This window comes from Nansenia antarctica, assembly GCF_963989245.1.
Source record: "Nansenia antarctica genome assembly, chromosome: 6".
In the NCBI taxonomy this organism is placed as follows: domain Eukaryota; kingdom Metazoa; phylum Chordata; class Actinopteri; order Argentiniformes; family Microstomatidae; genus Nansenia; species Nansenia antarctica.
The window spans coordinates 33,898,956-33,926,086 of NC_137676.1; the positions used below are offsets into that span (position 1 = coordinate 33,898,956).

Sequence of the window (27,131 nt, forward strand, 5' to 3'; positions counted from 1 at the left end):
CTTTGCATTCTAAAGACTATAGAGAGGCGGCTCATATAGTAGGTAAAAAAAAGGCACGGCTGTTCTAGTGTTAAATGAACACAGTCAAGTAAACAAGGACATTTCCCAAGAAATCTATCAGAGAGCATTCAAGAACTTAACTCAGCTCGCTTCGTGCACCGAGAAGGTGGAGTTCCCGTACTGGATAAGCAAACACAAGTGCACCTTTTGACAGCACCATGACCATGAAGGGTGGTGAAAACTAGAGATAGAGAGTGTGATGACGGCATCTTCTGTTAGTTGTCACTTAGTAGTCTTCAAGTGTCGTTGTGTATATTAGGCTTACTATCGGCAGATAAGGGAGACACTAGTTAAATTGCTTGGCTACAAATGTTTTGCATCATAGCTATCGGGATGTCCCCAGCATGGCATATACAGTAGGTGTACTGACCACAGTTGTTCTAGATCTAGCTCTCTGCGCACTTCACATAGAAAACAAAACTGTGTGTGTTCACATGTCCATTATGTCCAAGTTATATCACACAATATGGAATATTACAGTACAGCACAAATTGATTTCTTCTTCTCATAATTTCGTTGGCCATCAAAAACAGTCAGGCAAAGGGTGAGGCACCAATACTCGTCATAGGGATTCACCATTGTCACTGGTCAGATCAACTGACACACTGCTGAAGGAGAGAGGGGTGGTGTTCCTCCGTCGTCCCCACAGAGGGTACAGGGTGGTGGGAGAAGCCAGGGGCAGGAGGGTACAGGGTGGTGGGAGGAGCCAGGGGCAGGAGGGTACAGGGTGGTGGGAGGAGCCAGTGGCTGGAGGAGGGCCAGACGACCGTCATCAGCTGACCTCGCCTTCCACCTCCCCGTCCTTCTCCGGCTCGTCGTGGATCTCGTCGCTGTTCCCTGAGTCGCTGCTGGCCACGGAGTTGAACGACGGAGAAGTTCTGCAGCGACGGGGGAGATGACAATGACAGATAACCTGTTAGGACCTGTACTGTTCCTCTTGAGAGAGACGTGATCTTAGACCGTGGGATACCATGAGACTTGAAGCCGCTCTGAATAAGAGCATCTGCTAAATTACTAAAATATAAAACAATGTAAACAATAAATAATAATTCACTTATTATATTCATTTATGTATACTCACTGTAACACCATATACTGTACCTTTCACTGTTTAGAATATCATGTTGTTGTTTTTTGCATTTATGCCACTATTTGCACACATCTGGTTCGATGCCAAACTGCATTTTGTTGTCTCAGCACTTGTGTGTGCAATGACAATAAAGTTGAATCTAATAGCTTGGGCCACACCGGATACCTCTACCTCAGCAGCGTGTGTGCGTTTCATTTCGGCACCTGTGTTAACAGGTTAGAGCAGTGTGTCTCTTAGTGGGTCTCTCACGCTGTGTGGCTGCTCTAACCCGTTAACATGGGTGCCGAAATGAAACGCACACGCGCTGCTGAGGTAGAGGTATCCGGTGTGGCCCAGACCTACAGTAAGTCTGACAGACTGACCTGCCCGTGCCCTCTGACCCCTTGATGAGTCTCCGGCAGGTCTCCATCTGCACGTCCAGCCCCCTCTTCATGCTGCACATCTCCATGTACTCATGCAGGTGTCTGCTCATGTCATTCTTGGCTGTGGCCAACTCCAGCTGAAAGGACAGAAAAGACAATAAGAGAGTGAGAAAATAGGTGGCCTATTGACATGGATGAATGGGGTCGAGGAGGAAAAGAGACAGAGCGGAGAGGGAGAGGAGTGGTAGAGAAACAGAGAATGAAAGAGAACAAGAACAAGAGACAGAAAGGGAGGGTAGAAATGGAAGAGAGACAGAGAGGGAGTGGGAGAGAGAGCAGAACAGAAAGACAGAAACAGCGAGAGAGAGAGAGAGAGAGAGAGAGAGAGAGAGAGAGAGAGAGAGAGAGAGAGAGAGTGAGAGAGTGAGAGAGAGAGAATCAAAGGAGATGTGGGAGGATGGGAGAGGAGGAGTGAGAGGGAGAGAGAAAAGAGATACCGGTACATGGGTAAATGGTGACTGGGAAGACTACAGGTAGAAGAGTACAGGAGTTCTGAGTCCCCTCAGAACTTCAGAGATCTCCTCTTTTCGTATGTTACCTCAATCTGCCCCATGGTCTCCTGGTACTCCTTTTCTCTGTTCTGGAAAAGGGACTCTGTGGCATCGATCAGGCTCCCCAGACTGGCCTCCTGAGAATAAACAACAGGTCCATTTTAGATTAGATTAGATTTATTGTCCCTAGGGGGAAATTATTTTTCACACCACTGTACAGTATACATATATACATACAACATCGTATAACACAGACAGTACTACACGACAGATACACAAGTACACACACTCAGTGCGGTCTATTATTTAAGTATTTTAAGTACTGTACATATCACAATATTGTTGGCCGCTTTTTTGTCACAATCCCTTGACACTTTGCAAGATTGTACTTACACTTACACTTGTACAACTATTGAGGTATGGGGGGGGAAGTGGAAAAATTATAGCACTGTAGAATAATAGGTAATATATTCTATTGATAAGGCCCAGAACAATGATTGACTTCTCTACTAGTTCTATCCCCCAGCATGTCACTTTTTATGTCTTTATTCTTGTGGGTCAAATGGAAAACATTCCAGCAAAATCAGATTCACATGTACTTCAACTGGATGAGCAGTAGGGGGCAGCACTGACCTGTTCAGGGCCCTCCCCCTGCCCCTCGGCTGCAGTGGCGCCTCCGCAGGGGACGTTGTAGTTGCTGAAGTCCTCCCAGAGCAGCAGAGTCTCCTCATTCTCTTCCCACGCCAGGCTGTCGCAGTCATCGTCAAAGTCAAACGTCTCCCTCCTGGCAACAAAGGAATTATCTGAGCAAGTTCTGCACACAGGAGAGGAAGGGAGAGGGGGAGGGCAGATTGAAAGAAAAACAGGGGAGAGAGAGAAAGAGGAGGAGGGTGGGTGTAGAAATGGGGGGGTGTGGGAAAATAAAAGGAAAATGAAGGGGAAACCACACCAGGTAAACATTTGAAAAGGGGAAGAGAGAGAATAACAAACAGACAGATGCTATGACACACAGGAACACAGGAACACACAAACAATAGCCTTTACACTGACAGAGATGGAAACAGGTACAAATTAACTGTTAATACAATACATATGTGTGTGTATATATATATATATATATATATATATATATATACAGTATGAAAAAGAAAAAGAATTGCGATTGGGTGTAAGTGCAGTGCAGTGAAGCTAACATTTGTGCTAGCAGCGAAGCTAACATCTGCTCAACCGATACAGCTCGAGCAGACGCAGCAGCTAATTGTGACATAATTCCGCCGCAATTTTAAAACATTATGTAGTTAAACTGTCTCAGCAGTTTATTTATGGAAAGCAACACAATGAGATGTTTGATATTTAATTCACATTTTAGATAGGCTACTACTGGTTACTTAGTATTGGCCTAAATTTTAGATTTTGATCAAGCTTATTCATTAGGCACAGAAGTAACCCACAGAACAATTAGTAGCCTATCATCTATCATCTTTCAAAACTATTCACTATTTCGTCCATAGTGAAATAGTGCTTATGATTCTCTACTCACAGGATAAACTAAACAAAGCTGATAAAAAGGGTTAGGGTAAAAAATAAAATAAAAACGCAGGTTTCTTCATATTCACACAAAACAACATTTAGCCTCTTAAGACATTTAAATCATTGATGAAAGTCCACTGCAATTCCACATTGCGCCATGTGGTTTTGTCTCTCTTGTGCCTGACAGGGTCAATTGATGCCACTAGATGATCTTGCTCACCAATCAGGAGGACCAGAAGAAAGTCCTCAGAAATCTGAGGGCTGAACTTGGGCCTCTACCAAGAACGAAACAGAAACCTAACAAGAAGGTCAATTCTATTTACAGTGGGCATGTCTAAGACATAGGGGTGATATTGGCTGACTAAGGGTGATATTGGAACTCACTGCATCTCGAAACCGAAATAGTCAATGTCAAACAGTCAACCTGGAAAGTATCCATTCAAATGATGACCTTTTTAATTGTATTGGTTATTGCATACTCTACTACTGTATTCCAGTAGTTGGTTATCTACTACTGTATTCCACTGTAGTTACAATAGCCTAGTTTGTTAATATACTTTTGAGAGGGCTCATTGTAAGGTCAAATACATTTTACCTTTGCTACTATGTCTGGATTTTCCATTTCTGCCGATGATTCGCAATGCATTCTGGGATTTCATAACACAGAGAGTCTGGTCCTTAAAAACCTCAGTTTGGAGGGCGATGTAGCCTACCACTTGGCCCTACCCCTACATGAAAACAAGAATTGGGACACCCCTACCCTACACGTGAATGCGCAAAACAGAGGGGTAGGGCTAAAATGGAGGGCCAAGGGGGGAAATGGCCTTACAGTGTCAGGAAAACACACTCTCAGGGGGACAGTTCATCTCACAGTATAACAGGTAAGATGTTTATATACAGCAGTTTGAGGTAAGATGTTTACAGCAGTTTGAGTTATTGGGTAAAACTGCCATGGGAGGGCCCTTAATAATATAACAACAAAAAAACTTCCTTCTTCTAGCATGACCACTGCCAATAGCCCCTGGCTGAGCATAGATTACTTTTCCTGCTACGACTGGTAGATAGATGATTCACTTAATTAGTCAAATGTATTTGTTGCAAGTCGCAAGTTGCTTTGGATAAAGGCGTCTGCTAAATGCCAAAAAATGTAAAAGAGTCTGGAGATCTCTTCTCTGATCACCACTCATTAATTGCCGAGTATCAGGAGCTGATGGAGGGCATCAAAGTCTGCTATCTGAGCACCACAGACTCCAAAACAAGTTTCAGGAGTTACGGATAGGGTTGGGTACCGAAAACCGGTACCGGTATGGTACCGGTTACTTTACATTCGGTACCTACCGAACCGAATTGCAACGGAGATTTCGGTGCCTCGTTTCGGTTCCTCTCTCGCACCCTGGTGTCCGAAACGGACGTCAACCGCACGTGACATTGCCCGTTAAAGTTCCACACAGTGCATGCAATCGAGACTGAATCGCTCTCAACACATGCGAGGCGACGCGCTTGCAAAACAGTTTTGTGATTGGCCTGAATTTTGCGGGACATTTGGATTTCAGGAAATCACTCCTTTCCCTCTCTCCATAACTTCAGCAACGACACAGTCAGGGGAAAAGAAGGGGAGTCGAAGTTTTATTGACAACGGATTTACATGCTGGAAAAACATGCAGCTAGGCACATTTGGACAATGCGCGGGGCAATATGCGCGGGGCAAAAATAATCTAAAATCATATAATGAGTAACGTTAGCCCGTTTTGTGCGTGTACTCTCATGTAGGCCTACTTCGTATTGATGAGCTGATAATCTTTCAGTGTGTGTGTGTGTGTATGTGACTGTCAGTCACAAGTTTATATACGGTACTACGAATGTTGTTCAGTGCTGTATGCGCGTTCCCGGTTCAGTGTGTACTTCATATTCAATGAGCTGATTATCTTTGTGTGTGTGTGTGTGTGTGTGTGTGTGTCTTGGGCGTATCTGTCAGTCATATTCAGTGCTGTATGCGGGTTCCCCATGTTCTGCTGCAGCTGTAGCGTCAGGATATGTTGGTATTTGATCACCTTCTATATAAAACATCGCCGCTCTGCATTAATGGCGTGCACGCGGAAAATCGCGTCAGTGACCACCCCGCCACTGATGGGAAAAATCCTGGGAAAAAAAGTACCGGTACCGTTTTTAAAGTATCGATTTGGCACCGGTATCGAATAAAACCCCAAACGGTACCCAACCCTAGTTACGGATGGAGCTGGACGTCAAGGAGACGACCTCCACATTAGAGACCGAGCACACAGACCTCCTCTCAGATTCCTGTGCTCTCATCGAAGAGTACCAAGAGCTGAACAAAGAGCACAAAACCATTGTTCCTGTGCATCATCAGCTGTTGTCTGAGCACTACACCCTCTGGACACGACGAAAACAGCTGGATGAGAATGAGAGCATCCAGGGAGTTTAGAAGCGGCAAACCAGGCTCTTAGCTCTCAGATGGAGTCTCTGCACACAAAGGTCACAGCCAACGATGCTCTTCTGGCCTCTCTGAGACACAGAACTGACCGAATAGCCTCTGAACTGGCAGAGGAGAAGAGCAATGCCCAAAAAGCTCCAGGATGACGTAGAGGCCAATCTGACCAGAAGATGGCAGCAGAGGACAACAGCCAACTGGCTGTGGGACTACAGGAGACCAAAGAAGTCTGTATGGAGCTGAAGGAGTTTTGGGCCGTAGAGATGGCTGAAAATGAAAAACTAGCCAACCAGATGAAGGACGTGGAAGAGTAGCTCCAAGGGAAAACACTAGCCCTGGACGCAGAGTGCAGTCGCACAGAGAGGCTGGCTATGAAGAGTCAGATTCAGATGGATAAGCTAGAGGAGCTGAACACCCAGCTCACTAAGAACCTCCAGGCTGAGATCTCAGTGAGGCAGGACCTGGTGTTGGAGCACCAGAGTGTTGTGACCCAGCTCCAGACTATGGCTCATACACATCAGGCCACACACAAATCTGCACTCTTCTCTTAAACAAGACCAGTGCTCCCACTTCAAATTCCAGCTTACAGCCAATCAAATGGCCTCTAAGTTAAAAGGGGAAGAGACCCAATACCAGGAGGCTCCAGGGCCGAGTTGTTCAAAACTTTTAATCTGGATCAGAATGATGCTGAATCTCTTTTGATATCCAGGATCAGATCGAGCTGGCTGATTTCCCCTATAGGACTCAAAATCAGCCAGAAAGATCTGATCCTGGATAGCAACAACGATTCGGTATCGCTATCCTATCCAGATTAAACTTGTTTAACAACTGGGCCCCGGAGGATCTAGATTCTAGAGGCTGCCCTGGAGGAACACCAGGAGGCCCTAGACAAACCAGACAGTCTGGCTATGGAGCTTCAGGACACCAGGAGGCCCAAGACAAACCAGACAGTCTGGCTATGGAGCTGCAGAAGACCAATGAGTGCAGCACTGAGCTGGAGGAGGCTCTGGCCAGTGACATGGTAACAAGCTCTCTATGCCACTGAAAGACTTGGACCAGGGGGTTAGATGAGCAGACCATCCAGGCTGATGTCACTTCTTCTCTACACAGGCCGGGCCCAGAGACCCAGGCCAGGGTCACAGAGCTGGAGGAAATCAACAACCAGCACCAAACCTTGATTGAAGAGCACAAAAGTGTAGGTGTCTCAGTATCAACCCCTTGCTCTCATAAATATCAAAAAAACAAGTTTCTGGAGCTGCATTACGGCATGCAGATGAGCCCTTAGCTTCCATCAACTGGCCACAGAGGCATCGGTCCTCCCAGGGCATTTACTGGACAGTGCCTTCACAAAGGTCCACTGCACACTGAAATGTGTCAGTGAAAGGGTAGGGGCGGCCACGTTCAGGTTTGGGAGGCCATGCCTTTCTGACGAAGAGGAGCAGAAATGTCAACAAATGAGCATGGGAAATTACTTGCTGGCTCTAATAAATCACCAGAAAAGACTACTGCGCCTGGACAACAAAAGCATATTAGATTCAGTCACAGCTAACTGGTGAAATCATCACTGTCATAAATCATTATTCAGTGTAATTTGTTTTCAACTATCCATCCTTTGAAATAAAGCAATTCAAGACCAACTGCTTCAATTCTGGAGGGTTTTTTGAAGTGTTTTTCTTTAGATGTAGGGGCGCTGACAAGATGTCACTGTCACTCAATAATCTCAATGTTGTTTTGATAAGCAATCTGTATAACAGTACCTTGAGTACCGTGACAACTGATTATACCGTTTTTACCTAATGGCCTGCAGTGCATTAAGTCTAGTGTTCAACATCGACAACACATTTAATAAAATAAAAAAACCTTTGTTTATACCAAAAGAATGTTCTATATCTTGTGATCTCGCTACCAATTTATCATGGCCATTTAGCACTATTCAAAAGCTACATACTGGACCTCTAAACCACATATCCAAACCACTTTAATGAATCATAACACAATACAAATGTTCACTTTGTTACTAGGAATATACCCTAACAATAGAATATTAATAGCTGAAAATAACAACAAAGTGATCACTCCGACACAAGGGACGTGGTTGGAGAAAACTACTTTCAAATTCTACTACTTTCAAATTCATAGATGGAGCTATGGATGCAAGGAATGACCATGTATGAGATCAAAATGAGAGTTGTAACAATGTTTTGGAGCTATACAGTGTTTGTTTACAATTACATTGGTTACAATGTTGAACAAGCTGATATTTTTTGTTTTGACAGGTTAATAATGCTGCTTTCACATTAAATGATATTTGCCACCAATTCCTTGATCGAGACGTTGTAAGCACTTCCTAGGAAGTTTGGGATACATGTGGGTAATCTGAAAGGTTCTCCGAACATGCTCAACAAGCTCTGGGATGATCGGCGACCTCCCCAACAAAGTCAAAACATGTTTGATATTTGATTGTGCCCGATGCGCATTCCACTAATGCCCAATGTTCTCCGGTCGAGTCGTTAAGAATGGGAGTCGTGCATCTTGCGATGGACCTTTTCTCCTACTTGTGTAATGTGAATAGCTATCTGAACATTATTGTAGTGTGTAGGTAGCTTAACACAGTTGAAGAAAACTCATGAGACAAGTTACATTGCTCAAGAACTAATGTACCAATCCCAGATTACCCCTTTAGTAGTGATCCGGGCATAGATCCTGCTCATTGAACTAACTTTCATTTCCAGTAAAATATACCCCTTCTTGGGGTGGTCCATTGCTGTGGACTTCAACACACACAAATCTGCAAACTCATCTTTGATTTTGGGGGGCAGTTACCACAAAATTCAAATAACGTTGTAGCAGTAACATTTGCCACTCACAAAAGAAGGACTAGATGTAAGCAATGCTAGCAAGTTTTAAGAGAACAACATCTGATATACTGTATTCTATACAAAAGAAAGAATGAAGAATTCCCCCTCACAGTTGGTTCAGCATGCGCTTCATCTCGTCAGTGATGTTGAACGACCCTGCTCCCTCCTCCCCCCCCCCTCCTTCTCCACCAGCCTCTGAGTCCATCTCAGGGATCGTCTCCTCCCACACGTCCTTACGCTCCTTCCTGCGGCACGCTGTAGCCCCCTAAACACAGGCAAACCCAGCAGTCAGCTAATGACATAAAAAACACCTCAGAGACCTGTGTGTGTGTCTGTGTGTGTGTGTGTGTGTGTGTGTGTGTGTGTGTGTGTGTGTGTGTGTGTGTGTGTGTGCTTGCGTGCGTGTGTGCGTGTGTGCGTGTGTGGGCATTTGTGCATGGTACATAGCCCTAGCAGCTCTCACTTCAGATCAAATTCTCTACAGATCAGCTCCACACACAGCTGGAGTGCTTATGACGAGTCTAGACTGTGCTAACCCCTAGACTAGAGTCAATGCTAGTGAAGCACCATGGTGTTCTGTACATGACGAGGCTTGATGCATAATAAGATATGAATAGTTGTTACCTTGCTCATCTCTGGGGGGGCTCTGGAGGGGCTCACATGGAACATCTTGGTCATGTCCTCTGAGTTGCGTTGCTGAGCAACGTCACACATTTTGGCTGTGATGTCAATGCGTCTGCAGATGTCCATGTCCACCTTCATGGCCTTCTCTTGGATCGCGGTGTCCAAATCTGACATTTGCTACGAGAAGGAATTCATTGATTATGGTTATGGTCAGAGGAATACTTGTGAACTGTGTAATACCCTACTTTTTAACCAATACGATGTAAAAATAAATAAATAATAAAAGTACTGTTTTCTGAAGCAGGGTATCAATCTCGCGAAACCAATCTTGCTAGCCCCCCCAGATCTGGACTATTGTTGTCATGGATTTGGCTAAAGCACATACAACAGTACAGATCTGGGACCAAGGTAGTGACTTGTGGCGCTTTTCCATTGACCGGCTCGGCGCGGCTCGGCACGGCTCGCCTCGGCACGCTTTTGAAAAGTTCCGGGTACGAGACGTTTTCCACTACACAGGAACGACCCGGGACTGTAGGAGGAGTTACGTGTCATAAGATTCCCCCCGCTATACAGATCAGCGGGGGGAAATGCGATAAGAATTATGTCAAAATGCAGCACTATCGTGCACAGATCAGCCTTACAACATGTAACGTTAAGTGCCTGTTACTTGCCGCTTTCAGTTCTAGTAGACTAGTTTAGATCTCGCAACCAGGGAAATGCCGACATGTGTTAAAGCCCCGATTCTATTTTTATTTCTCCTGACACATTGAGCACTGTGCTTTTTTTTGTTGGTGAACTACCGTAATAAGCCTAAAAAAGTTAAACTGTTCAAAAAGTGCAACTTCTCTGCTTTCAGAAACTGTTTGAATTTTTTAGATAGGGCATATAGTTCATGAATTACGATAGTTTGAAGGAACGCTGTAGAATCCTGTCGGCGCCGACAGCTCCGGTTTCGGAGCAAGACGCGAATCTATCGGCATTAGTCAAATACATGCTCACATCCAGTCATCCGCTCACTGCTCTCCATCAAAAAGGGCACATCCATCAATAATATTACATAATAACAACTGCTCTGATTAGATTGCTTAGATTGTTTAATACATCAACGGGGGGGAAAGCGAGATGAACTCTGAGCGAGTATCATGCTTCCTCCATTGAACGGAAAGTCCTATCTATTCGATTCAAAGTGTTTTAGCCTTCCCCCTTTCCACTGGTAATAAGGAATTGGCAAGAATAGATCGATATAAATAGATCAACATAATGCAATCTATCATGCACAGATCAGCCTTAAAACATGTAACGTTAGATATATAACGGAGCGATGTATTTCTACGGAAAGGCTGACTGACGCGGGGCTCATACAATCTCCGCGTTTGTTATAGATACGAGTGCTCCGGTGTCTTGCTGGTAGTCAAATATATTTATTTATATATACAGCATATGGATGTTACCTGCCTGTTACCTGCCGCTTTCAGTTCTAGTAGTTTAGATCTCGCAACCAGGGAAACACCGACATGTGTTAAAGGGAGCAAGACGCGAATCTACCGGCATTTGACTCATGAGTGAACGGCGAAAATGGCTGGACGGCACAGCTTGGGATTCCATTGAAGTTACAGGGAACTATGTGTGAAAGAGGCTTAAATGTTGAAATAACAGTAATACAATGTTCATTGATAAAATGACATAAGGGATGGAAAGGGGAGATGGCAGTTTTAGAAGGGGGATGATGAAGCGCTGGACTGAGGAACAGCATAGGCACAGCACATCGCCATAATAGCGATTTTTTGGGTTATGCTTGTTGTAAATAAAAGTTCTATGATGCATTGAAATGACATTAAACTAAGATAATATGATGGTTATCATAATTTTTCTAATCTTTATTAATAAATTATTACAGAAACAGTAAGTGACATTTTCCTAGAGCGAAATCTGTTGTGTTATTTAAAAATGGCGGTTAGCGATGAAATCGATGAACATGGGATGACGATTTCCATTGACCAATCAACGGTGTGCAGCGTCACACGTCACACGCAGCCTGGCAAAAAAGTACCGTTCGGCCCTGTAGTTCCTGCTCGTGAAGGGTAGCTAAAACGGCCCGGTTCGGCTCGCTTCGGGTCAGCTCGGTTGGCAATGGAAAAAGGATAATAAACCTTTGGCCCTGTAGTGGAAAAGCGCCATTGGATAACAAGAGGAGCTTCTTGCTTGATAATGAAGAAATACGTTTGAAAGCGTTCCAATGTGATTCAGTCAGAGCTGCTACTTCAGTAGCTACTTGAGACGGCAGTCTGTAGTGTGAGGCCCAGCTGTAGTTCATTAAAGAGCTAGCCAAACCCACAGAGCAGGGGGAGAACAGTGAAAGACTGTGTAGGCTGCAGGCCTTTCTCACCACACAGCAAGTCTGCTTGGCTGCCTGTGTGTCTGACTGGACAGCCAAAGGAATTTCCTGTAACACTTTTTTCAGAGACTCGACGGGACCAAACGTTTCTCAATACTGTATCTATTGAAGTTCAAATATTCTTTAACTTGAATGTCTATACTTTCCTGAGTGAAAGTATCACGGTCAGCGTGAGCTATGACAACAATGTGTAGTTAGCAGCATTGTAGCTGTCACAATGTGCATACTACCAAGATAGGTGGCTTTTTTAAATAAACATAAACACACAACACATACATGTGGTGTATTGAACCTCAAATGAAATCAATTATTTTGTAATGTTTTAGTCGTTAGATTCTTTGTGGTTTTAACATGTGACATGGTCTCTGTTTACAGATTATGAAAGTGAGGATTGTAAGCTTTCAAATTATGTGTCATACATCCTCCAACCAAATACCAGAGAAACTCACTCTGAATCAAAATAGACGCGTTTGCTACCATTGCATTGGTAGCTAGCTAGCAGCTAAGAAGGAACATCTAATTAGATATAATTTGATATATAATTTGACATATAAATAGATGATCACACAGTCCTTGCTTTTGAACATGAACTAAAACGTAAGTTTGTTTACAAGCCATGTATCACTAACCCAGTAGCCTGAAGCAGGACTCCACGCGACACAGTGAATCCAACTCAGAAATAATTTATTTGGTAAAACACTTCTTTTTTTTTTTAAAGAAGCTTTTTGGTCATTTGCGCGACTTGAGAATTGGCGACATGCAGCCCTTTTCACCAGACCGTGTCACAAATTAATTGAAAAGCAATTAAAATCATTACCAGAATGTCCCGATATGATGATTATCACTATGACTTACATCTGTCATGAGGCTCTTGTAGACCACCACCTCCCTCTTCAGTTTCTCCACCTTCTCAGAGAGCTCCTGCTGGACCATCTCAGACTCCTGTGTGCTCTGGGGAGGGCATGGCAGCAACATCACACTAGGCCTCATTTACTGTCACTTTATAATAATAAGAAGAATATTCATGAACCTTATAGTCCAAGTTGTGTGTTACTGAGCTAGCCTGTCTAGCAGACCTGAACTCATTTGGAGTTCACTGTCACCTCATGAAGTACAAACTGCCCACCAGGCTACAACTATAATGCTATTATTATGGCACTCATTGCCTCTTGTTGATAGAAGGTTTCATGTCACAGTTTGTGGGTCTATTTCCAGGTACAGTATATGTACCCTGTTTGGTCAAAAGCCACACTCAAAGCCACACTCACCACACAACAGTGGTTTCTGCATACCGACGGGTCACCAACTAAATGTAAACAGAGAAGCAATTCTATTTTCTAGAATTAGAATATATGGCTGAGAGTGGCTTTAATAGAGTATGTTCTGGTTTAGGACTAGGACGCTGTAGCGGGTACAGACAACGATATCACATATGTGGAATGGTTTTCCATTGGAGTCATGTGACCTCAGTCTTTGGGGGGATTATAAAAACATCCATAAGAACACACCCAGCATTGAGTACACCCACCCCACCCAAAAACATCTGGTTTGTGAAACAACGCACAGATCTGGCATCTGGAGATAACAATAATTAAATACAGTAGGTAGTTGACGAGGAGTCAGTAATGTACAATAACAGTATTATATTAGAAAGTCAACAGTAAAAGGCAGTAGCGAAGCATGCAGTATGGGACAATATCCCGATTCCCCAGTGTTGGATAAGCTACTCTGAAAATGTATTTAACCGACCGAAAAGGGAAGAACTTGAACTACACTAAAGCGACCATTGAGAGAAATATAGTTTGTCAAAACTAAAGCTACTTTGAAATAGTAGGGCAATTCTGAGAGGGGGAGTGTGTAGGTAAGAGAGGGGGAGTGTGTAGGTAAGAGAGGGGGAGTGTGTAGGTAAGAGAGGGGGAGTGTGTAGGTAAGAGAGGGGGAGTGTGTAGGTAAGAGAGGGGGAGTGTGTAGATAAGAGAGGGGGGAGTGTGTAGGTAAGAGAGGGGGGAGTGTGTAGGTAAGAGAGGGGGGAGTGTGTAGGTAAGAGAGGGGGAGTGTGTAGGTAAGAGAGGGGGGAGTGTGTAGGTAAGAGAGGGGGAGTGTGTAGGTAAGAGAGGGGGGAGTGTGTAGGTAAGAGAGGGGGAGTGTGTAGGTAAGAGAGGGAGAGTGTGTAGATAAGAGAGGGGGGAGTGTGTAGGTAAGAGAGGGGGGAGTGTGTAGGTAAGAGAGGGGGGAGTGTGTAGGTAAGAGAGGGGGAGTGTGTAGGTAAGAGAGGGGGAGTGTGTAGGTAAGAGAGGGGGAGTGTGTAGGTAAGAGAGGGGGGAGTGTGTAGGTAAGAGAGGGGGAGTGTGTAGGTAAGAGAGGGGGGAGTGTGTAGGTAAGAGAGGGGGGAGTGTGTAGGTAAGAGAGGGGGGAGTGTGTAGGTAAGAGAGGGGGAGTGTGTAGGTAAGAGAGGGGGAGTGTGTAGGTAAGAGAGGGGGAGTGTGTAGGTAAGAGAGGGGGGAGTGTGTAGGTAAGAGAGGGGGAGTGTGTAGGTAAGAGAGGGGGGAGTGTGTAGGTAAGAGAGGGGGGAGTGTGTAGGTAAGAGAGGGGGAGTGTGTAGGTAAGAGAGGGGGAGTGTGTAGGTAAGAGAGGGGGAGTGTGTAGGTAAGAGAGGGGGGAGTGTGTAGGTAAGAGAGGGGGAGTGTGTAGGTAAGAGAGGGGGAGTGTGTAGGTAAGAGAGGGGGAGTGTGTAGGTAAGAGAGGGGGAGTGTGTAGGTAAGAGAGGGGGGAGTGTGTAGATAAGAGAGGGGGGAGTGTGTAGGTAAGAGAGGGAGAGTGTGTAGGTAAGAGAGGGGGGAGTGTGTAGGTAAGAGAGGGGGGAGTGTGTAGGTAAGAGAGGGGGGAGTGTGTAGGTAAGAGAGGGGGGAGTGTGTAGGTAAGAGAGGGAGAGTGTGTAGGTAAGAGAGGGGGGAGTGTGTAGGTAAGAGAGGGGGAGTGTGTAGGTAAGAGAGGGGGGAGTGTGTAGGTAAGAGAGGGGGAGTGTGTAGGTAAGAGAGGGGGAGTGTGTAGGTAAGAGAGGGGGGAGTGTGTAGGTAAGAGAGGGGGGAGTGTGTAGGTAAGAGAGGGAGAGTGTGTAGGTAAGAGAGGGGGGAGTGCGTAGGTAAGAGAGGGGGAGTGTGTAGGTAAGAGAGGGGGAGTGTGTAGGTAAGAGAGGACGAGTGTGTAGGTAAGAGAGGGGGAGTGTGTAGGTAAGAGAGGGTGAGTGTGTAGGTAAGAGAGGGGAGAGTGTGTAGGTAAGAGAGGGGGAGTGTGTAGGTAAGAGAGGGGGGAGTGTGTAGGTAAGAGAGGGGGAGTGTGTAGGTAAGAGAGGGTGAGTGTGTAGGTAAGAGAGGGGGGAGTGTGTAGGTAAGAGAGGGGGAGTGTGTAGGTAAGAGAGGGGGGAGTGTGTAGGTAAGAGAGGGGGAGTGTGTAGGTAAGAGAGGGGGGAGTGTGTAGGTAAGAGAGGGGGGAGTGTGTAGGTAAGAGAGGGGGAGTGTGTAGGTAAGAGAGGGTGAGTGTGTAGGTAAGAGAGGGGGGAGTGTGTAGGTAAGAGAGGGGGAGTGTGTAGGTAAGAGAGGGGGGAGTGTGTAGGTAAGAGAGGGGGGAGTGTGTAGGTAAGAGAGGGGGGAGTGTGTAGGTAAGAGAATGGGGAGTGTGTAGGTAAGAGAGGGGGAGTGTGTAGGTAAGAGAGGGGGGAGTGTGTAGGTAAGAGAGGGGGAGTGTGTAGGTAAGAGAGGGGGGAGTGTGTAGGTAAGAGAGGGGGAGTGTGTAGGTAAGAGAGGGGGAGTGTGTAGGTAAGAGAGGGGGGAGTGTGTAGGTAAGAGAGGGGGGAGTGTGTAGGTAAAAGAATGGGGAGTGTGTAGGTAAGAGAGGGAGAGTGTGTAGGTAAGAGAGGGGGAGTGTGTAGGTAAGAGAGGGGGAGTGTGTAGGTAAGAGAGGACGAGTGTGTAGGTAAGAGAGGGGGGAGTGTGTAGGTAAAAGAATGGGGAGTGTGTAGGTAAGAGAGGGAGAGTGTGTAGGTAAGAGAGGGGGAGTGTGTAGGTAAGAGAGGGGGAGTGTGTAGGTAAGAGAGGGGGGAGTGTGTAGGTAAGAGAGGGGGGAGTGTGTAGGTAAGAGAGGGGGAGTGTGTAGGTAAGAGAGGGGGAGTGTGTAGGTAAGAGAGGGGGGAGTGTGTAGGTAAGAGAGGGGGGAGTGTGTAGGTAAAAGAATGGGGAGTGTGTAGGTAAGAGAGGGAGAGTGTGTAGGTAAGAGAGGGGGAGTGTGTAGGTAAGAGAGGGGGAGTGTGTAGGTAAGAGAGGGGGAGTGTGTAGGTAAGAGAGGACGAGTGTGTAGGTAAGAGAGGGGGGAGTGTGTAGGTAAGAGAGGGGGAGTGTGTAGGTAAGAGAGGGGGAGTGTGTAGGTAAGAGAGGGGGAGTGTGTAGGTAAGAGAGGACGAGTGTGTAGGTAAGAGAGGGGGGAGTGTGTAGGTAAGAGAGGGGGAGTGTGTAGGTAAGAGAGGACGAGTGTGTAGATAAGAGAGGGGGGAGTGTGTAGGTAAGAGAGGGGGAGTGTGTAGGTAAGAGAGGGGGAGTGTGTAGGTAAGAGAGGGGGGATTGTGTAGGTAAGAGAGGGGGAGTGTGTAGGTAAGAGAGGGGGGAGTGTGTAGGTAAGAGAGGGGGAGTGTGTAGGTAAGAGAGGGGGAGTGTGTAGGTAAGAGAGGGGGAGTGTGTAGGTAAGAGAGGGGAGAGTGTGTAGGTAAGAGAGGGGGGAGTGTGTAGGTAAGAGAGGGGGGAGTGTGTAGGTAAGAGAGGGGGAGTGTGTAGGTAAGAGAGGACGAGTGTGTAGGTAAGAGAGGGGGAGTGTGTAGGTAAGAGAGGGGGGAGTGTGTAGGTAAGAGAGGGGGAGTGTGTAGGTAAGAGAGGGGGAGTGTGTAGGTAAGAGAGGGGGAGTGTGTAGGTAAGAGAGGGGGGAGTGTGTAGGTAAGAGAGGGGGGAGTGTGTAGGTAAGAGAGGGGGGAGTGTGTAGGTAAGAGAGGGGGGAGTGTGTAGGTAAGAGAGGGGGAGTGTGTAGGTAAGAGAGGGGGAGTGTGTAGGTAAGAGAGGGGGAGTGTGTAGGTAAGAGAGGGGGGAGTGTGTAGGTAAGAGAGGGGGGAGTGTGTAGGTAAGAGAGGGGGGAGTGTGTAGGTAAGAGAGGGTGAGGGTGTAGGTAAGAGAGGGGGAGTGTGTAGGTAAGAGAGGACGAGTGTGTAGGTAAGAGAGGGGGAGTGTGTAGGTAAGAGAGGGGGGAGTGTGTAGGTAAGAGAGGACGAGTGTGTAGGTAAGAGAGGGGGGAGTGTGTAGGTAAGAGAGGGGGAGTGTGTAGGTAAGAGAGGACGAGTGTGTAGGTAAGAGAGGGGGAGTGTGTAGGTAAGAGAGGGGGAGTGTGTAGGTAAGAGAGGGGGAGTGTGTAGGTAAGAGAGGGGGAGTGTGTAGGTAAGAGAGGGGGAGTGTGTAGGTAAGAGAGGGGGGAGTGTGTAGGTAAGAGAGGGGGAGTGTGTAGGTAAGAGAGGGGGGAGTGTGTAGGTAAGAGAGGGGGAGTGTGTAGGTAAGAGAGGGGGAGTGTGTAGGTAAGAGAGGGAGGAGTGTGTAGGTAAGAGAGGGGGGAGTGTGTAGGTAAGAGAGGGGGGAGTGTGTAGGTAAGAGGGGGGAGTGTGTAGGTAAGAGAGGGGGAGTGTGTAGGTAAGAGAGGGGGAGTGTGTAGGTAAGAGAGGGGGAGTGTGTAGGTAAGAGAGGGGGAGTGTGTAGGTAAGAGAGGGGGGAGTGTGTAGGTAAGAGAGGGGGGAGTGTGTAGGTAAGAGAGGGGGGAGTGTGTAGGTAAGAGAGGGGGAGTGTGTAGGTAAGAGAGGGGGAGTGTGTAGGTAAGAGAGGGGGGAGTGTGTAGGTAAGAGAGGGGGAGTGTGTAGGTAAGAGAGGGGGGAGTGTGTAGGTAAGAGAGGGGGGAGTGTGTAGGTAAGAGAGGGGGAGTGTGTAGGTAAGAGAGGGGGAGTGTGTAGGTAAGAGAGGGGGGATTGTGTAGGTAAGAGAGGGAGAGTGTGTAGGTAAGATGATTCAAGATGGTAGTGATGGGATGTTACCTCCTGAAGGTTCTCCACCACGGCTTCCATCTCCTGCCGCCTGGACAACTCTGCCTCCCATCTGTAACACACACACACACAGGTTTTAAACATTTAACTGTACTGCATTACTTAAAAGAGATGACAAGAAACGTATCAAGGGTCATACAGTACAGATGTTTGGACTTCTCACAGCATTAACACTCACTAAGCTAGAACTGCAGACACTGAGGCATGTCTCGCCAGCTGCTTGTGATTTCTCTTTGGCAGGCTGCTGCACGTACAGTCAAGTTGTGCACCAAGACTACCAACCAGTAAAGTTGGCAGTAAGGGCTGGTATTTAACCGTTTTGTAGAAACACACACACACACACACACACACACACACATACACTCACATACACTCACATACACTCACTTCTCTTTGTCACACAAGGGTCAGCCCTCAATGAATCACAACATGCCAGTTTTATGGCTGTGATGCAATCCACTAAACCCAATCCATTAAACCCCGCCCACTGTGAACCCTGACCTTGTCTCAGACCCTCTTCATCACCACAGAGATCTATTGCCAAACGGAGCAGATGCTACTTCAACTGCCTACACTCATACACACATAGCCTTTCACACGACACAAGGAGAGAAAAGTTCCATCTCAACATGCATGGCGTTCACACAGAACAACTTCACCATAGAATGTCGGGCGTGAGCAGAACGTGCATTGCATTGGGCACCATCAAATACCAGAGGTGTTTTAACATTGTTATTCCTCCAAAGATGCAATTTGCAGCTTTGCTCCACTAGTGGCAACAAGAATTCAACAGCTGCCTCCAATACAAAATGACTAACAACACAAACATCTCCAGACTATTGACAGGCTATGGAATGTTAATTTCATGGAGCTAAATACATTTGAAAGAGACAAAGAGAGTAGGACAGCGAATCGTCAGCCTTTTGGGTGATTCACCATGGTAGCACAAGTAACCAACAAAGCCATGCTCAGACCCTCTAACCAGAGGCGAGGGACAGTGCTTTTGGGGCCACTACTGGTTCAGCTCATTCAGCCATTTGTCTTTGTTTTCGGTTGTTCGACTGAAACCCTCGCTCCGAAATGTCTACTTACGCACGGAGAACAGACTTTTCACTGTCAGGGCAGTCGGTAACTGGCCCCTGCTTTGTTGCTCTGCAATTAACCCAGGGTTTTTCCTCTTCTGGTCAGTAACAAACAGCCTTGGCTCTCACAGAGGGGACAGTGCTGCTGTGTTTATACACACTGCTGTAGGGAGGCCCAGAGCAGACAAGGGCATGGGCATCCACTCTTCCACCTAAACAACGCTGGTGCTAAATGACGTGAAAATGTCACAGTGATCAGCCGCATTTCTGGGTAATCAATCTGGGTCATGTCATGTCAGGCTTTGAAACAGACGGTTCACCGTTTTCATACCAGCATTTGTTTTTGTTGACATATTTCTTGTGTCCATGTTATTTAGCTACTCCCAGCAGCCTGCTAGTTCAACTTAGAATAGAAACACAGTGTTACTTCCTGATATCATTCTCACAATGCACATATTAGTGTTAGTGTTAAGTGTGTTCTGTCCATGTCAAGGATCTACAGGGTCAACAGTGGCTTATAGAAAGAGACTGTGGACGACAGCTTGTTAGCTTATAGACCTAGCGAGATATCATGCTTTATGGCGACCACATGCAAATAACATGACCGTTTATGATCCAATTGGCAATTATTACAGCAATGTGGAGAGTAAAAGTGAAAAGGGAGTTGATAACAAAGGCAATTGCAACTTAACCAGTACAGATGGAAATGGAGGAAGCTGTTTGCATATTTGTTCATATGGCACCAAATCAACCTTTGGTACCATCATGACAGTCCTACTTTATGAAATGTTCTATTGTGATGCCAATGTTGGTGACTGCATATTTAAGGGCATTCACAATTCATTCATTCATAGACAATTCATCTTGACATGGGCAGCTTTGTGAGATCAGACGAAACGTGGAGCTTAAGACAGCAAATGAAAATAATCTGATGCACTAAAAAGGTTCACTGGTTGAAGAATGTTTCAATGTGTACCGTATTTTCCGGACTATAAGTCGCACCCGAGTATAAGTCGCAGCAGGCCAAAAATGGGCCATGAAGAGGAAAAAACCACATATAAGTCGCACTGGACTATAAGTCGCATGGTTCAAGGGAACGGGCTTGGCGGAATCAGCGGGGAAATGGCTATTCTATCGCGTATGAAGCGCTACCGGAAGTAGCAAAATGCTACTCGCGGGTACAACATTGCAACGTTAAACAGCCTCTGGAAGGAATAAATGACTTTAATATCGTTTCTAACGTCCATAACATTGTGTATAAGGTCCATAACATCATGTTTAATGTCCACATTGTCGTGTTTAATGTCCACATTGTCGAGTATAATGGCTATTCTATCGCGTATGAAGCGCTACCGGAAGTAGCAAAATGCTACTCGCGGGTACAACATTGCAACGTTAAACAGCCTCTGGAAGGAATAAATGACTTTAATATCGTTTCTAACGTCCATAACATTGTGTATAAGGTTCATAACATCATGTTTAATGTCCACATTGTCGTGTTTAATGCCCACATTGTCGAGTATAATGGCTATTCTATCGCGTATGAAGCGCTACCGGAAGTAGCAAAATGCTACTCGCGGGTACAACATTGCAACGTTAAACAGCCTCTGGAAGGAATAAATGACTTTAATATCGTTTCTAACGTCCATAACATTGTGTATAAGGTCCATAACATCATGTTTAATGTCCACATTGTCGTGTTTAATGTCCACATTGTCAAGTATAATGGCTATTCTATCGTGTATGAGGCGCTAGCGGATTTACTCCTTGGTTAATGTCAGTCAGAGATTACCGTATGTCAGTTCATGTCAGTCAGAGATTATGAATTATTGATATATAAGTCGCACCTGACTATAAGTCGCAGGACCAGCCAAAGTATGAAAAAAACCGCGACTTATAGTCCGGAAAATACGGTATTTACTCTTTTGACTTATTATTAACCTTAATTACTTGTTAATTAGTCGAATTAGCTACTGTCGAATCCTGTTTTTAGAAAGAAGACAACAAGTTGCAATGGTCTTTTATATCTACATAGTGACTATGGGAGATTTTAACGGAGTCAACCGTTTCACAGAGACAATGTTGTGAATGTGTGATGTCCGTCATACCTTTCACGTCCGTCAACAGATTTTGGGTGGTCAGTCATATCAGCGGTCTAAATCAGGCCACTGATTCTCAAAGGAATAAAAAGGGAGCTTTGGGAACTGGAGCAAGAGATGGTATGTCAGCGTTAAGGAGGTAGTTACAAAGTTAATTTAACTTGGCCATACAAAGTTCATTTGTTGTTTAACGAATGCCCTATTTAACATTTCTATAAAAACAAAACAAACCTCCATTCATCCATCTATGCTATCCACTTTCATCCATGCATCCATCCATTAACACTTACTTACTGTCTTTAAGCCATCCATCTTTTAAATCGATCCATCATTCATTGATTATCTCTTTATTCATCAACCTATCATCCATCTAACCTATTATGCACACAAACACATGTCTATACCTCATAGCAATTGTTTGATTTCAAATGCAAGGTTTTGTTAGAGTATAGAATCACATGAACAAAATGCTTCACTGTGCAAATAATGACTGAGGAGACTGCATATTATATTAAATCATTCCTATACATATTAGATGAACAATTATTAGGCTAATTAAATATATTGATAATGAATATTTTGATGGACAAATGTCAACCTTTGACATAACTCTTGGAGATTGGGTTGAACAAAGAGTGAACAGCAAATGGTAATCAGTTGTGCTGTATGTCTAACAACAGTGAGACTGATCTTTAATGGAGGACGTACCACACATTGCAGGCACAACTCTAATGTCAGTTCAACCAGGGTTAGATTTCACTTTAGATTTTCGGACCTTATTCAACAGGACATAATTAATCTGAGAAAAAAAAACATCTCTGGGATGAATAGGACCAATCATCTTCGTGGATGGAACATGATATCCAGCATTCAACATAAGTAAGACAATTCCCTTGAAAGGCATTTCTCCTTGGACGCAGCCAAAGGGAGACCACAGCCGTGGGGCTAAATTAAGAAACAAAGTGCATCTCTCCCATCTCAGTCTGCGGGAGAGGGGGGTTGGGAGCTGCGATCCAGCCAGACACCAATCCCATTACGATTGAGGTCTCCATGCCAGGATGCAGTGCCTGGCTAGACTCTCTGAACAAAACAACACACCTGTCTCCTCTGTCCTCAACCGCTGGATAAGGCATCTTGTGCAGGTTAGAATGGTGAAGGTCGCCAGACCTCAATATCGAGGCCATTTCCTGTAGAATGTGATACTAAATACTGTGTTTTTCAAAAGGCCGTCATCAGACCTGAGCATTGGCTGATAAATTGTGTAAACATTTGTAACTGGTTTAACAGAAGTGAATATTGACATAGTGTGATCACACATATGTACAGTAATTGCCTGTGAACACACATACCTTGGTTATCATGTTAGTATGTCAAAGCCAACAATAAAGTAAGTCACTACTTGTCAGAGTAGACATGTCCAACATGCTTTTGAGATTGTTTCAAGTAGATCCCTCAGATCCTCTGTCAGCCTTTTAAGTGTTCCCAAACTGAGAACAAAAAGACATGGAGAGGCAGTCTTTGCCACCCACCGAGTGCAATACTCATGACATTCTACTTGAACTATCTATTTTATTGAATATTTTTACTGCTAATTGTATCCTGTCTTATTTGTCACTTACAGTTAGGTCCGGAAGTATTTGGACAGTGACACAATTTCCATAATTTTGGCTCTGCATGCCACCACAATGGATTTGAAATGAGACAATCGAGATGCAATTGAAGTGCAGACTTTCAGCTTTAATTCAAGGGGTTGAACAAAAATATTGTATGAAACGTTTAGGAATTGCAACCATTTTTATACACAGTCCCCTATTTTCAGGAGCTCAAAAGTAATTGGACAAATTAACAATCATAAATAAAATGTTCATTTTTAATACTTTGTCAAGAATCCTTTGCAGGCAATGACTGCCTGAAGTCTGGAACCCATGGACATCACCAAATGCTGGGTATCCTCCTTTGTGATGCTTTGCCAGGCCTTTACTGCAGCAGTCTTCGGTTGTTGTTTGTTCGTGGGTCTTTCTGCCTTTAGTTTTGTCTTCAGAAAGTGAAATACATGCTCAATCGGGTTGAGATCAGGTGATTGACTCTGGCCATTGCAGAATATTCCACTTCTTTGCATTAAAAAACTCCTGGGTTGCTTACGCAGTATGTTTTGGGTCATTGTCCATCTGTATTGTGAAGCACCATCCAATCAACTTTGCTGAATTTGTCTGAATCTGAGCAGACAGAATATCCCTAAACACTTCAGAATTCATCCGTCTGCTTCTGTCTTCAGTCACATCATCAATAAACACTAGTGACCCAATGCCATTGGAAGCCATGCATGCCCATGTCATCACACTGCCTCCACGTTTTTTTACAGATGATGTGGTATGCGTCGGATCATGAGCCGTTCCAAGCCTTCTCCATACTTTTTTCTTCCCATCATTCTGGTACAGGTTGATCTTAGTTTCATCTGTCCAAAGAATGCTGTTCCAGAACAGGGCTTACTTTTTTAGATGTTTTTTGGCAAAGTCTAATCTGTCCTTTCTATTCTTGAGGCTTATGAATGGCTTGCACCTTGTGGTGAACCCTCTGTATTTGCTTGTGTGAAGTCTTCCCTTTATGGTACACTTGGATAATGGTATGCCTCCTAGAGACTGTTCTTCACTTGGCTGGATGTTGTGATGGGGTTTTTCTTTACCATGTAAAGGATCCTGTGATCATCCACCATTCTTATCTTCCAGATGGACGTCCAGACCTGTTTGTGGTGCCGAGCTCACCAGTGCGCTCTTTTTTTCTCAGAATGTACCAAACAGTTAATTTGGCCACTATTAATGTTCCCGCTATCTTTCTGATGGATTTTTGTTTTGTTTTTGAAGCCTAAGGATGGCCTGTTTCACTTGCATTGAGAGCTCGGTTCACTGCATGTTGTGCGTACAGCAACAGCTTCCAAATGCAAATGCCACACTTAGAATCAACTCAGATCTTTTACCTGCTTAATTGATAAAGAAATAATGAAGGAATAACCCACACTGGCCCATGAAACAGCTTTTGAGTCAATTGTCCAATTACTTTTGGTCCCTTGAAAAAGAGGGAGCTACATATTAATGAGCTGTAATTCCAAAACCCTTCCTTCAATTTGGATGTGAATACCCTTACCCTAAAGCTGAGAGTCTGCACTTTAAGCCCATATTCATTATGTAACTTGAAGATGTTTTGGTAAACAGTTAAAATAACACAAATTCTGTCTGTGTCCAAATATATATGGACCTAACTGTATGTCCTGTACTATTGTCACTTTTTAAAATATTGACTTGCCTATTGCCTTATTGTCTTCTGCTGCAATGTCAGGAACCGAAGCTTTACTCTCTTACACTTGTGTAATGTGACGTTACAATAAAACTTGAAACTTGGATTATTATTGCCCTGGCCTCTGGAACAGCCTACCAGAGAATTTGAAGGATGCAAAAATTGTGGACATTGAAATAGAAAGCCTACCATTTTAACCGTACTAGGCCCTAGGTTGGAATGTTTACACTCATACCATACCACAGACTGGTCAACATCACAAGATCATCTGGAGAAGAGAGGGAAGTGATGCTTCTAATCTCTGTCAATGTCTTGGATAAGGGGATCCATGGGGAGGTTGGGTAGCAAGGGGGACATTGGGTCTTCCTGCCTAACTTCAACATTCATGTCAATAACCAGGGCTTTGACCACATTGGCTGGGAACCTGGTCTCACAGTCCATGGAGAAAGTCATTTACCTATTGCAGATAACTTTAACCAGCTTTGGAGGTAATGTTCTTGGTGATCTAGGGTTTTAAGTGATGGTGATGGAAAATGTATCTGAAAATCAGTCTCTGATAATAAACTATATAAAATAAACGTTTTCCCTATGTAAAACTACAGTGCCCTCCCCGTAGTGAACATAGAAAGCATTTTGTCTTATTTTAGCTCTATACTAAAAATTACTCTTGCTTTAATTCAGTGTTTTCTTTTTCAGATTGGTTTCACCATTTAGAAATTGCAACTCTTTTTGTACATAGTCCCCCTATTTCAGGCCACCTAAAGTATTGGAAAATTGTCTTGACAGGTGTTTCTGGTTAGTCTTGTGTGTTTCGCATTTGCCTTCAGTCTGCTATTGGTGTCTGTCAACATGAGGCCCAGAGAAAGAGGTTTTTCAGGGCCAAAAAGTGGAAAGTTCTTGACTTCAGATTTATATCCAGGTGAACATGTATTTCATTTCCCGATGATAAGATTTTAGGCAAAAATTCAACAAACAACTGAAGATGGCAACAGTACAGGCCTGCCAGAGCCAGTCATCTCTTCAGGCTACATCTTAACTGTCCCTCCTAAAGACTTCCTCATCCCCACTACCCACCTGTACAGTTTCTCTACTATAAACATTTAAAGAAAAAAAGAAAACAAGACTGGTAAATAGATGATTCACTTACTTAGACGAATGTATTTGTTGAAAGTCACCTTGAAAAAAGGTGTTTGCTATGCCAAAAATGTAATGGAAATGTAATGGGAATGTAATGGAAATGTAATGGGTCGCAGACTTCAGGAAGTTGCATGCAGTGGCTTGTTTATTACTTTATTTGGACATTATATTAGCCTATGTTTTCCAATACTTTTGGAGTCCTGAAATAGGGCGAGCATGGTGAACCCAATCTGAAAAAAGAACAACAACAACAACAACAACAACAACAACAACAACAACAACAACATTGAATTGAAGCTGAGTCTACTTTTGGTCTACTTTGACCCCATAGTAATTGTTTGATTTCAAATCCAAACTCTTGAAAGTATAGAGCTAAAAGAAGACAACATGCTTCCTCCATCCAATACTTATGTATGTATGTAGGGCACTGTACACTGTACTGCACTGTGTCGCCAAAATAATGTACATTGAACTGTACACTGTACTGCACTGTGTCGCAAAAATAATGTACATTGAAACAAGCTATTTCAATACATCTGTTTTTTGCTTTACCCAGCGTCATCAGATCGGGTGGGAACTGTCTGTGACCTCATATTATGAAATAGGCCTAGCCATTGGAATTGATGTAATTTGGCGATATAGCCTACTTGAAAGTGACTAAACTTACTTGTTTCTGTAGTCATCTCTATCACGTTTGACTTTAGCCATAACATTGTACAGCGCTCGCAGTTCAGGCGTGATGGTGTCGATTTGAACTCCGACACTTTCTGCGTGCGTCCACGAAACCCCAGGGCTACGGAGGGGCTCGAACCGCTCCCCGTACCTCCTGCTGGTGTAGCTCCATATGTTACCGGGTACGCGTGGCTGTCGCAAGGAACCAGCCAAGGAGAGGTCCAAAGCGTTCGTTTGGGTCGCTTGTTCTCGGTTAAAGTAGGCTCGCGTGCGAGATTGCTCTAAGGCTTGCTGTAATTGAATTTCTAACAACTTGTTTCTGCGCTCTAATTCATGAACTTTTGCTAAGAAACAGCGAAATCGCAGGTTCAGCGTCTTCAAGACATTAATGTTGGAGCCCAGATCGTTCCGTAGGAGAGCGCTACCTCTGGCATTCGCAGCTGCACCCGAACTTGGTGCCGGATCTTCGGCTTGGACCGTTGCGACACCGGGGGATGAAGCCTCAGAAAAAAACGATGGATTCATTATTTGAATTTTGAGCATAAATTACCATAATCGTGAAACTCGATGTTGTATCCCAAAAGGTTTAACTGGTCAACTGCAATCATTTTCTACCTACGCCCTTTCTTAAAGCCAGTCCTAATCCCACCGAATCCATGATGATGTGATTCCTTCTTAACCCAATGCAGTTTCCAAAGGTGCCACCGTTGCTGTTATCGCACGATGACTGTAATCTCACAGGAAGGTAGTGAAACTAAACCAAATACAAAAATATCCGCCATGTCACCTTCATAATGGTCTTGGTGAATT

At 44.6% G+C, this 27,131-nt stretch overlaps 1 protein-coding gene across 1 annotated transcript; it reads right to left on the reverse strand.

Annotated features, from left to right (window-relative positions):
• Positions 1–832: 832 nt before the first annotated feature.
• On the reverse strand, positions 833–26,846 carry LOC308160456 (intermediate filament family orphan 2-like; the record flags this gene model as incomplete). Its single annotated transcript, XM_080534370.1, has 9 exons — positions 833–938; positions 1,513–1,649; positions 2,111–2,200; positions 2,697–2,847; positions 9,011–9,165; positions 9,525–9,701; positions 12,775–12,870; positions 18,032–18,092; positions 26,317–26,846. 9 exons carry the CDS (start codon positions 26,844–26,846, stop codon positions 833–835), a joined length of 1,503 nt encoding a protein of 500 aa, XP_080390496.1.
• Positions 26,847–27,131: the final 285 nt, after the last annotated feature.